Below are 12,360 nucleotides of genomic sequence, written 5' to 3'. Positions count from 1 at the left end.
GTTATGATTCTGCTGCCCACCTCTTAGCTATGTGAGGCCTAAACAGGGAGGGCTAGGCCACTCCATGGCCGCTGAGGCTCCTGGCCTTCTCTTCCAGCTGTTCACAGCTGGCTGCTAAGTTGCAGGAATGGGGAAAGCAGAGGAAAGATGAAGGAGGCTAGGAGGGATGGCTCGCATTCCCTTAAAATTTGAACATTGCCTGGAGTCTCTGTCTACAGGGGAAGCTGGGGCAGGGAGAGGACGATGGGATGGGGAGAAAGGGGACACGGGAGGCAGTGGTCCCCAGGCCTCCTGCCTCCCTGTCTGACTCCTACCTTGGTCTTTCCGGTCATGCTCAAGAGGAAGCTGAAGGTCCGTCGCAGGGAGGAGCCGGCCCAGGTCCCTGAGCTCCGTTCCAGTTGGCTACAGCTACAGAGAGGGAAGGGAGAGGTGAAGACACTCACAGAGAGATGGCGGGTGAAGGTGCCATGACCAGGGGAGAGAATGGAGACACGAGCGAGCGGAAAGACTGAGAGTAAAGGTGAGGAAGAGAAAGATCCACTGAGCGAAAGACTCTGAGAGAAAGGTGAGGAGGAGAGAGATACCTCCACTGCCCAGCTCCGGCGACCTCCTGGATGTGGACACCAGGTTCCCAGGCCCCTCTATTTGTGAGGAAAACTCCAAGCTCCTCCCAGATAAGTGCAGACCACCCCTTCCTACTTAATCCAGGTCCACTCTCCTCTCTCAGGCCGCTCCCAACGGAAGTGATATGGGGTGGGGGCGCTCCGGGGGGGAGGGGCATGGTCCCCTTGCCAAACAAGAGCCCTGTGTAAGTACGACCCTCTCTGCTGCTTGGATTGGGCCTCTGGGCCTGAAGCCAATAAGGACTGAATTTCCTGGGATTTCATCAGCCCCGTCCCATGAGCTAATCCCAAACCCAGAGCCAGGAGGATGTGTCAGCTAGAGATTTTCAGGACCACAAATCAGAGCCTGATATCTTAAAGGGCCCGTTACTGGCTCACACACCCATGCCTCTCAGAGGCCTGGCCCTCGCTAACGCCAAAGGAACAGGTGCTGATTTTCATGCCTATTTACATCGTTTGGGAAATCTCCTGGCCTCCACCTCATTTCTGAACTCTGCCTTCAGCCCCTGCCCTCTGCCCAGATCTGTGGGGGTCTGCAGCCCTTGCCCAGCTCTCCTTATGGCCACTCCCCATTACCTGAGCCACCCAACATCGATCTACGGTCAGTGGTCACCGTCTCTCCCTGGGACTTCCTAACAGCCCCAGCCCGTCTGCCTGCTCACCTTTCTGACAGTGACGCCAGCAAGCAACCCCCACTCTCTCTTATTCAACGGACACCCCAGCGTCTGGATACGCCTTTTCTTTCCTTGATTTCTTCCCCATCCCTTGGGGCTACCAGGAACCTTCCCCAGCCTTCCCAGGCCAATGAGAAGAGAGTGAAATTTTTGCAGCTCAGGAAGAAGGACATTTGGAGGTCTTTGATCAGAAATGTTAAGGGGAGCAATGTTTTCGGAAGCAGAGGCCCTTAGGGCGACAAACCCATGGCCCAGTCCCACTGCCCATCCCCCATCCAGGCTTTTGAAGGACCCGAATCCCCCCAACTCACCTTTGACTGAGGTCCGCGGCAGAGAACTGGGATAAATTTCCTGCCAACACAAAAGGAGAGGAGAAGTGTCCAGCTGAAGCCAGACAAAGGCGTCCAGGGCGGCCTCCCCCACCCCCTCCACCTGGATCAGGTTCCCAAGCTGCAGGTGCCTGTGACGCCATTCGCCATTCCTGAGGGCGGGCTCTGGGGAGTGGGAGGGAAGGCGGGGTCTGAGCAGCTGAAAGCCTTGGGAACCAGGGTTATGTGGAGAAGGGGGCTGGGGCCCCAAGTCCCAGGCCTGTTTCTGGTGGATGGGAAGGGCAGAGGTGCCACATTGCCCTGAGGACAAGGTGCATTGCAGGTAACTGTCCTCCATCTCTGGGAACAGGGGAAGCTGGAGGGCCTCATACTGTCCTATGCTCTCGGCACTGGAAGGAGAATGCCAGAAGGCCAGAGACCTGAATTCAGATCTCTCATCTGAATAAAGGTATTTGGGGGTTCCAAATTGTGATTAGACAAAACCCCGGTATCTGAGGCCTAATCACCTGGCTCTGAGGAGGGGTGGTGAGACAGACGGGGGGGGGGGGGGGCGGGGAGGGGCCACGGCTGCTCCGCTCCCCACTTTGACTTACCAGCTGGATCTGAGCTGCCCAAGAAGCAGTTGATGCCACTCATGGATACAGACTTGGGAAGCATACCAGTGGCCGAATGGTCCAAAGGGCCAGCAGATGGAAGACAGGAACCCTGACCCTAGAATCATGTCAAGAATCCTCACACAAAGGTCAGCTTCATCCCTCTTTCCCCACCCCCCATGCTCTTCACTTTCCCACAGCACAACCCTTCATCAGGGCCTCAGGCCTTCCACCCCTCTCTATGGCTCCTATCTGGGCTATTCTACAAGAAATAGTTGGGGAGTTCCTCCTGCTATTTACCAGTCACCATTCTGCTGCAATTCAAGCTCAGGGTTCCTTAACATGGAGAACATCTTAGAAATGATTTACCCTGAAAAGATTTCCCCAGAGGTGATAAACTCGACCTACAGAGGCCAGGTGACTAACGAAAAACAACAACAACTGAGGCTGTCTGGGTTTAAGACAATAGGGAGTGAAAATATGTATAAACCACATACCCAACCATTAGAAAATAACTTGTTGTTTTCAAGCCTACATGGAGCATTACAAAAACTGGTCACATATCAGGCCACAAGGCAAATTTTCACAATTTCCAACACTCTGTGTTACAAAGATCATAGGAAAAAACCCAGAAGTCCCTTTCTAGTAGACTGGATAAAGAATCTCTGATGTATTTATACATCAAAATGCTATCCAATAATAAAAATGAACCAACCACAGCTCAGCTCGCCCAGGAACACTGAAGAATCTCCCAAACATAACACTGAGTGAAAGAATCATGACACAAAAGATTTATGGGCTGTATGATTACAATCATACAAAGTTTAAAACAGGGAAAACTAAATGATATTGTTGAGAGATGCATCATATACAAGTGGCAAATCTACAAGGAAAATTGATCTCAGAAGTCAAGAAAATGGGCATCTCAGCCAGGAAAGAGGGTTATGAAAGGGGAGGGATACAGGGGGCTTCTGGATTTGGGTGATACTCTTTTTTTTTTTAACCTGGGGTTGTTACATTGGTGTTTGCTTCATTATCATTCCTTACATTGTACAGGTCAGTTTTATATGCTTTTCTGTATGTAATATCTCAAAAATGTTTTAAGTTTTTTTTTTAAAAATCTGTAGATTTTGAAATGCTAAAACACCCTACTAAATAAATTGATTGGTCAGAGAAATCATAATGGAAATCTAAAGATATTTTATAATAACAATAATGAACATACTACATAACAAAACTTGTGGGTGATGGCCAAAGTGGTATTTTAAGGGCAATTTGTAGCCTTGAAATGCTTATATTGGAAAATTTTTAGGCAGAAAATTAATGAACTATGCCAACTTTTTTAAAAGTTTGGAAAAAGAACAACAAAACAAACCCAAAGAAAATGGAAGCCTATAATAAAGGTAAAAGCAGAAATGAATATAATATAGGGAGAATAAAGCCCAGAGTTGTTTTTTAGGAACTGGCAAGTAAAATAGACAAACCTCTGGTAAGAGTGATAAAGATAAAAACGGCACAAATATAAGTAGAATGGAGCTAAGTACAGAAAGAGCAATGATTAGAAAGAGAATATTACCTACAACTTAATGCCAATAGTTTTGAAAACGCAAACAAGACAAATTATTTAAAATATATATGTATATATATAACTTACCAAAATTGAATCTAGAAGAAATAGAAAGTCTGAATGGTCCTATTAAAGAAATGGAATCAGTAGTTAATCTTTCTATAAACAAAACAAAACACAGCAGGCCAAAACAGTTTTACAGGCAAGGGAACTATCTTTCAAGGAATACTAGTAGATCACTGAAGTCTTATACTACAAACTCTTCCAAAGATAGAAAACAAAAACTCTCCAGAGCTCTTTCTATAAGGCAAGTAGAACCTGGATTCTTGAGCTATACACAGACACAATGACAAAAGGAAAATGATGGGCCAGTTTGTCTTATGAACAGAAGCACAAAAACCACAAACAAAATATTAGCAAACGGTCACAGATTTCAAACAGGCATACATTATTTGCAGCTCCTTCCATCAAGAAGGAGTCTATTTCTTCACTCTTTGAAACGTGGGTGGGACTGTGATTTACTCTGATGAACAGAACGTGGCAGAAGTGGCATTATGTGATTTGTGAGCCTCAAGAAACCTTAAAAGCTTCCACTCTTGCCCACTTGAAATGCTATTTCCCTGAGAACAAGCCCAAGCCTTCTGGAGAGGCCATGTGGTAAGAAGCACGGCATCAGAACTGATGTGAGTATGGTTCTCCTTGATAACTGAGGTCATAGGAATGAGTCTAGATGAAACCAGCGAAAGAACACCCAGCTGAACTCAGACCAGATTACCCATCCACAGAATGTGAGGCAACAACAACAACACAAAAGCTGACTGTTTTTGACCCCTAAGTTTGGGTTTGATTTGTTACACAGCAATACATCTCAGATACCACAGATGAAATCCACCAAGGTATAAAGAAATCATCCATCGCGACAAAGTTAGATGCACTCCAAGGATACAAACGTGATTTCGCATGAGAAAAATCTTTAAATGTCATTTACCTCCATAACATATTAAAGGAGAAAAGACACAACCATCTCAGGAAAAGCAGGAAAGCATCGGATAAAATTCAACACCCGTTCATTGCAAGACCAAAGCCTTGGCCATTAGGAGTAGAAGAGAGCTTCTTAACCTGATCGAGAGTAGTTTTCAAAAACTTACAGCCCAGAATCAATTTCAACAGTGAAACATAAGACATACTCCCACTAAAATCAGAAACAAGACAAAGAATACCCTTTATCACCTTCTGTTCAACCCTGCGATAGAGCCCTAAGCCAGCACAGTAGGGCAAGAAAAAGAAATGAAAGGAGTTAATACTGGAAAAGAAAAAACAAAGCTCACTTAAAGATTAAAGATAACATAATTGTCTACTTACAAAAACAAAAATAAAAAATCCATAGATAAGGTGTTATAACCAAAAAAAAAAACAACGAGAGAGAGAGAGCTTAGCAAGATGAATGACTAATTCAATTCCATTTCAATAAACCAAAAATAACTATTAAGTGTAATTTAAATATAAGAAAGCATTTGTAATAGCAATAAAAACTATCAGGTATCTAGAAATAAATCTAATAAAGATTGGCAAGATTCGTATGAAGAAAACTAATACTTGATTAAAAGACACATATTTTTAGAAAGCCTAACCTGAAGAAATATTATTATTTTTAAGGATAGGAAGACTGAATATTAGAAGGATGTCAATTTGTCCTAAATTAATCTTTGAATTGAGGACAATCTTGATCAAAATCCAGCAGGAATTTTGTTTTTCAGAAATTAATAAGTTGATTCTAAAATTCACATGGAAATGCACAGGGCCTAGAACAGCCAAGATAATCTTAAAGAAAAATAAACTTGAAGGACGTACACTACTACGCTTTTAAGACTTTCAATTAAGCTACATTGACTAAAACAGCGTGACACTGGCATAAGGATAGACAACTAGATCAATAGAACAGAGCCCAGAAATACTCACACAGCAATTCAATGGGAAAAGTATGGTTTTTAATGGAGCAACTGGATATTTATATAGGAAAACCACCACCGAAACCTTGATTTTTACCATGTACAAGAAACATGAAAGCTAAAATTATTAAGCTTCTAGAAGAAAACACTGGAGAAAAATCTTCACATTGTTGTGGTCGGCAAGATTTCTCAAACATGACCAAAAGCACTAACCATGAAAAAAATTGATAAAGTGTACTTCATCTAAATAAAAACTCATGCTAATTAAAATACACGCTTATTAAAGAAAAAACCCTCAAAGAACCCAATAGAAAAATGGGCAAAAGACATGAAGAGGAATTTCACAGAAGAGGAAACACAAATGACCAACACACATAATGCAAAGATGCCCAATTGCATTTGAAATAAAGATTATTCAAATTAAGACCACAGTGAGATTTACAACTAGATTGGCAAAATGAAGATGATGACTGATGACTCTAAATGCTATAAAGGGAACTCACATACCGCTGACAGAAGTAGGAACAACTTTCTATTATCTTATTACCGTGAACACCTGTGCATTTGACGACACAACAATTCCACTCCAAGGTATCTACCCTGAAGAAATTCTTGCAATGTGCACCAGAAGACGGGTAAAAGAACGTTCATGGTGATGCTCTTCCTAAGAGCAAGGAATGGAAATTAGCCAAATATCCATGCACAGAAGAAAGGAATGAAAACGAATGAACTCTATTTGCAACCTTCGGGAGAAACCTTAGAAATAGAATGGTGAATGAAAATGCAAGTTGTAGAAAATTTGGTACACTACGGACATCATTGTTTTTAAGCTCAGAAACAAGAAATAATATGCATCATTTCATAATGCATATATTTGTGTTAAAACTCTTTTAAAAAGTAAATGAGCGATAAAGAAAATTCAAGATAGTGATTTCCTCTCTCTCTGGTAGGGAGCCATGGGAATAAGAGAGGAAGACATAAGGAAAGAGAAATGTGTTGGTGACGTTCTAGTTCTTGGGATGGGTGGTTGATTTACTGGGCATTCACTTATTTCACAGACAAATGGAAAAATACAATAGAGAGTTTCGCCACTCTGGCAGACTGGAGAGTACAGGTCCCATTTAAGGACATCTGAAGTTTTAAAAGTGTAAGCACTGAGCGGGCCAAAGAAAATAAATTTTGGAATGAGATTAGGCTCGTGGGCCGCCAATCTGCAAGCCCCAGTCTAGCTTAATGAGTCTCAGACTTTTCGTCTGTGGATTTTGGAGGAGAAACTTATACACACTTACTCTTCCAGGAAGAAATGGAAAAAAAAAACAAAACCCAAACATACAGACAAGGAGAAATCTAAGGGGATTGCTTCAAGATTAGATGGAGAAAGGAAAGCAGAGCAAAACACTAGGGAAAGGGGGGAAAGAAGAAAACATATAATACCAAGAACAGGGCGGGGAGGTGAGGAGGAGAAGAGTAAGGTGGGAGAGAGGGAAAGAAATACTAAGAAATGGAGGGGAGAAGAGGAAAAAGAAACCGTTATTTCTCCCTCTCATCCTGTGTGCCAGCCTCTGTACTGGGCACTTTGACAACTTTTTTTCATCTAACGATCACGACTTTAAAAGATCGTTCTTATTATCCTGATTTTCAGAAAAATGAAATAAATTGTTCAGCTGGTGAAGGAAAGACCGAGGAGTCGTGTGCCTTGGAAGTTCTGTTCTTTCCACCATACCACATTGAAATGGGGGTGAGGGAACACATGCAGAGATGCTGACGGAGAAAAGTGGGGGAAGGGTAAGACGGTTCCTGCTGCCCCGACAGGACAGGCTGTAAAGCCCCTTTCCCAGCCTCTCCCCCAGACCATAGGCCCCTGAACAATGAACCCTCCCGCCTGCTCACTAGGGGATGTGCTGGAAGGGAGGCAATATTTAGTCACCGACCTTGAGACATTTCTGGGGACTCAGGCACCCTTAGCTGGAAGACCAGTGGTGTGTCCCCTCAGTGGTCCCCAGATCCTGGTGTGAGGCTCCCTACCCCCAGTTGTGTTCCCAGAGGCTGGGCAATCTCTATATCCCTCCTCGTTCAATAATCCTCTGATTATCTTGTTAGAGAACGACTGTCTTTCAGGGTACCAGATGCCTAGTTTCATCCCCCAGATAATGAGTTCAGCTTCAAATCTGAGAAATGTGGAGTCCACAGAAAGAAGTGGTTATAACAACTAGTGGAACAGGGGCCTTTTAATGAGAGGGGAACAGAGATCCCCACATCGACACACAGATACAGGCCCAGAAAGGAAGGAACAGAGGGTCTTAGAGAAAGAGCAGAGGCAAGAGACCAAGAGTGGGGGGCAGACGACAGATTCCTATTTGGTCAGATGGAGTCAGGGTGACGCCCGGGCACAGAGAGACCCAGCAGCTGGCAGAACAGAGAGGCACAGAGTGATGGCTGGACAGGCAAAGGGCAGGATGGGGAGGGCGGGCCGGCCCCGGGGGGTTGTGGGTCCATACCACACGGCGGGCTGGGCCACCTTGGTGCTGCAGCTCCACAAAGGGCTCCAGGTCCTCTTGGCTCTGCAGTAAGGGGGCCTCCTGGGGGCCCACGCATCCCGATGCCTGCAGTGTGCTCCTGAAACACACATTTCCACCACTGCCCGATGTACCCAGTGGCTAGCGACGGCACCAGGGAGGAACACAACCCCAGCCCAGCCTGGTGCTTGCCCCCAGCCCAACCCTTCCTGTTGGCATAAGAGCAGCCCAGACCCAAGCTGGCCTATGCTTGGGCCTGTGCTTCAGGAGAGATGCCCGGCGGGCGGCGGGCAAGGGTGGCCCCTGCTGGTCAAGAACAGTACTGCCCTCCCACAGACAGCCAGTGTTGGGGAGGCGAAGGGCCAGCTGGGTTCTCCCTCCTTGCCTGGTTTCCGAAGCCAGCTTTGTCCCTGCTCATCTAGACGGTGTGCCTCGGGGGGTCCTTTCCCTGCCCACCCCGGGGGCAGAATTCACGCCTGATAGTGAAAGGTGACACCTGGAAGACTGTGAGCTCCTCTTGGCACCACATAGGGGTACCTAGGGCACCGCTGCCTTCAATCAGCTGCTCTAGCCAGGTGCCAGGAGCCCTGCAGGCAAGCTTCTCACTCGAGGTCCTACCCAAGCCAGTGCAGGGACAAGACACTGCGTTCTCTGCCCTCACCCAGCCCAGCCAGCCCTGCCCCGGAGCTAGAGGGGCTTGGTCTACTCACCAGAGCTAAGGGAGCTTGTGCAAGGGGACCGTGCTGACAGCAGAGGGACAGTGCCCTTCCCTGGCTAGCAGGCCCTCACAATGCTCCCTCACACTGAATTCTTGATGCTACCCCTGGCCTTCTCTTTCTGACTTCCTCTGTCTTTGGGGAAGTGGGCAGGGAATTTCCAGGAGTGGGGGAGACATGGGTCCCTGTCTTCCGGTCTAAGCACATGCTGGCCTCTGAGGAAGAGTCGCTCTTCCCCCATCATGGGGAGGCCATGTGCTGTCCGAGACATCTCAGGCCTGCTTTGGCCTGGACCCAGCCAGTAGGCCGCCATCTGGCAAAGGGGCGGGTTCAAGGCCCCAAACCTGGGCCCTTCTCTTCTGGGTCTCTTCTCTCAGGAAACCTCCCAAAGTTCTCTGGGCCTCAGTTTCCTCATCTGTAAAATGAGGAGATCGGGCCATGTGGTCCCTGAGTGCCTTCCAGCACCACACTGTTGTACGGGTCTATGAAACCCAAGGTGGGAGGTGCAGGCAATAAGACCCAGAGGTCCTATACTCACCCCAGCTCTGTACCTGCCCCCCTCCCCACCTACCCCCACCTGTCCTTGAGAGCAGGTAGAGAGGAGGCGCTCGGACAGCTAGGGACAGCCACATTTTGAAAGGCTGGGTCTGTAGTCCCCAAAGGCCCGCCTTAGGCCTGGTGGTTTCTGAGTCTCCAGAGAAGGAACGAGGGGCCCAGGTCTCTTCAACTACTGCCATTCCTTTCCAGGCATATTCCCCCAGGCCCCGGCCATGGACGAAGGAAGGACAGGAGGGCCCTGGGGACTTACCTGCTCAAGGGACCCTGCTGCTTCCCATCTGGCCCCCAACTATGCCTTTTGAAGGGGTCGTAGTGCTGGCTCTGCGCACGGAAAGCCCCCGTCCTCCGGAGGGGCACAGCGTGGAAGCCATGGCCCTCCTCTGTCTCTTCCTCCTCCTCCTCCTCCAGCTGCTCTCTAGATTCGACCACAGACAGGCAGCGGCGAGTGTGGCCGTGCGGCAGCAGGTCTCCCCCTGCGAGGAACACCTCTGGGACGTCTCTGCTCATGGAAGGCTCACGCAGGCCAGTCTGAGTGAAGAAGACAGAGCTGTGAACAGAGTTCTAGAACACTGGACCCTCGGAACCAGACAGGTGTCACAGGCAGCTGGCTGAGGGCGTCCGGCCCCCCGCCCTTTCCCGAGGGAGGCCCAGAGCGGGCCAATGGCTGGCTCAGGGTCACAGCGGATCACCCATGTGGGTGTTCCCACTCCCAGCCTAGTGTTCTTTCCAGTTTGGAATGACGTCCTCATTCACTCGTTAGTATTCCATTTCCTGGGCACCTTCGTGGCAGAAAACCAAGGCGAGCGAAGAGAAACAGACCTTGTTCCTGCCCTGAAGGAAGCCACAAGCTAGTGAGTGACATGTGCTCAGACCCAGACAGAAGCACCAACCACACGACTGACTGGCCCGGGTACACCAATGCCACAAGAGACGTTCCAACGAAAGGCCTCGTGCCATTGAAGGAATGAGCACGCTTAACCACCTGGGGGACTCAGAAAGGGGGACGAAGGTCCAAGACAGCCCTTGCGATGGGCCTGGGGGGTGGAGTGCTTAGGGTTTGGCCAAGTGGGAGAGGGAGGAGTCTGGGCAGAGAAACACGGAGAAGTCCTATGAGTTCTTCCCGGAAGGGTCACACGGGGTGGGGGGGCGGGGGAGGAAGGGAGCCATTCTGACCTCTCCCCATGGAGTGGAGGGAAGGCCTCCAGCAGCAGGGACAGTGTTTCCAGGGCCTTCTGTCTCCCAGGTGGGCACTGTTCTCACTGCCCAACACCCCTGGTTGCCACCAGGGCGTGCCTCAGTGTGTCTTAGAGTTAAGAACCCTCAGGCGCTCGTAAAGATGGAATGCTGAGCCGCACTCCAGAAAGAAGTACCAGATACCAGAGGGTGATGGAGGGGCGGGGAGAGCCCCCACATGGAGGGCAGACCTCTCAACACCTTGCTGCCCCGTCCTCTGCCTCTGGACCTTCTGCCACAAGGAGTCTCCTAGGCTCCCCTTCTCTGGGGACACCCAGCCACCGAGATGGTGGGGGCAGCCAGGTGGGCCAGGAGCAGGGAGCTACAATCCTGCCTCCTCCAAGGCTTTCTGTGAGGGTGTCAAGCCTACCCCCTGTTGTTACCCCACCCCATCAGAAGAGTCCAGTCTACTTTTGCCTGTGTCACTGGCCTGTGCGCTGCCCCGTGTTCCCAGGACCACCGAGAAGGCACTTGTGCCTGCTCACCATAGGGAAGAAGGGGGGCCAGGGCTCAGGCCTCCACAGGTGGCATCTGCGGCCCTGCCAGCTGGGTCTGATGACAGAAAGAGAGGCCCAGGCCCTGTGCCTGCCCCTGATCGTCACATCTGGAAGCAACACGAGGGGACCCCGCAGCAGCCACTGGGAGGTCCTGTCTCTCCTTGTCTGCAGACTCGGGCCTCCTGCCACCGGATGTGCCACTGTAAACATGACGGGCACATCTGCAGGGGCAGAAAGGACAGAGCCCGAGGGCCAGGCCAGGGCCCTTGCCAACAGTGGTCTGCAAAACTGAGGTTGGGGGGTGAGGGGAGTTCAAAGCAGGGGTGGATGGAAGTATCAGAGCTGGAGGTGCACACCGGGCAGAGAGACTGGAGGAGGGGGACTGGAGACAGGACAGCACCTGAGGGCACCAAGGGGGCACTGAGGACCTGGGCCTGGCATTCAGTGACCTCGCAAGAGGAAAACTGATTGAGCTCCACGCTGGTCCCCAGCCTGTGTCTGCTGAGCCACTGCTGCCCGCAAGGCTGGATGAGGCAAGAGGAACGAAACACAGTGAACGGAATGAAGCCTTTTCTCCCTTCCTGGAGGTGCCACGTGCGGCACATGGCACCCTACCTACCCCCTGGCCCACTGCACACACAGATCTGATCCTGATCTCATCCTTCTCCAGCCACCTCAGAACACTGGAATCTGACTTCTTCTCAAAGCTCTACCCTTTCCCAGGAGCTCTGTCATGTCGGTCTCTGCCCTCTGGGAAAATGGATTCCATCTTCGCATCTTCATTCCACTTCTCAGAAAGTTTTTCCTTTTTCCTGAACTCCACCCCTCCATGCCGTGACGTAATCGTTTGATTCTGCTCCTCAAAGAGATGAGGTTTAGCAAGGCTTCCTCAGCCTCCTCCCAGAGACACTCAAGCTGGCGCCCCCACACTCCGGGCCCTTCCTTCCTTCCTTCTTCTTCTATTAGCTCTCTCCCAGCCTCCTCCCACCGCTCCCCAAGCCTTCTGCGCTCAGGAAATGGTGCAAGGGAGCCGCCAGGGCTGGGTCTCATACAATGGCTTTATTTAGTTCCAATGAGATCACATCATGTCACATCCCTGCTTCCG

General features: G+C 49.3%; 1 protein-coding gene across 6 annotated transcripts in view; it reads right to left on the bottom strand.

Annotated features, from left to right (window-relative positions):
• Positions 1-12,360, bottom strand: part of ARHGEF2 (Rho/Rac guanine nucleotide exchange factor 2) — a 42,281-nt gene that overhangs the window by 25,990 nt on the left and 3,931 nt on the right. For 2 of the 6 annotated variants that reach the window (XM_081025440.1, XM_081025434.1), the window contains exons 2-7: positions 9,776-10,053; positions 8,234-8,351; positions 3,874-3,912; positions 2,220-2,337; positions 1,609-1,648; positions 315-408 (exon numbers count right to left, since the gene is read on the bottom strand). In XM_081025440.1, coding sequence (XP_080881566.1) covers positions 315-408; positions 1,609-1,648; positions 2,220-2,337; positions 3,874-3,912; positions 8,234-8,351; positions 9,776-10,032 — 666 coding nt within the window. In that variant the 5' untranslated portion in view covers positions 10,033-10,053. Of the gene's footprint in view, positions 1-314; positions 409-584; positions 925-1,608; positions 1,649-2,219; positions 2,338-3,873; positions 3,913-8,233; positions 8,352-9,775; positions 10,054-12,360 lie in introns of those variants that run through there. The other 4 variants (XM_081025439.1, XM_081025441.1, XM_081025442.1 and 1 more) reach the window with 3 other exon arrangements.

Source organism: Rhinolophus hipposideros, assembly GCF_964194185.1.
Source record: "Rhinolophus hipposideros genome assembly, chromosome: 19".
Taxonomy (NCBI): domain Eukaryota; kingdom Metazoa; phylum Chordata; class Mammalia; order Chiroptera; family Rhinolophidae; genus Rhinolophus; species Rhinolophus hipposideros.
The sequence above is the reverse complement of the archived record's forward strand: the minus strand, read 5'-3'. Positions and strand labels throughout refer to the sequence as shown.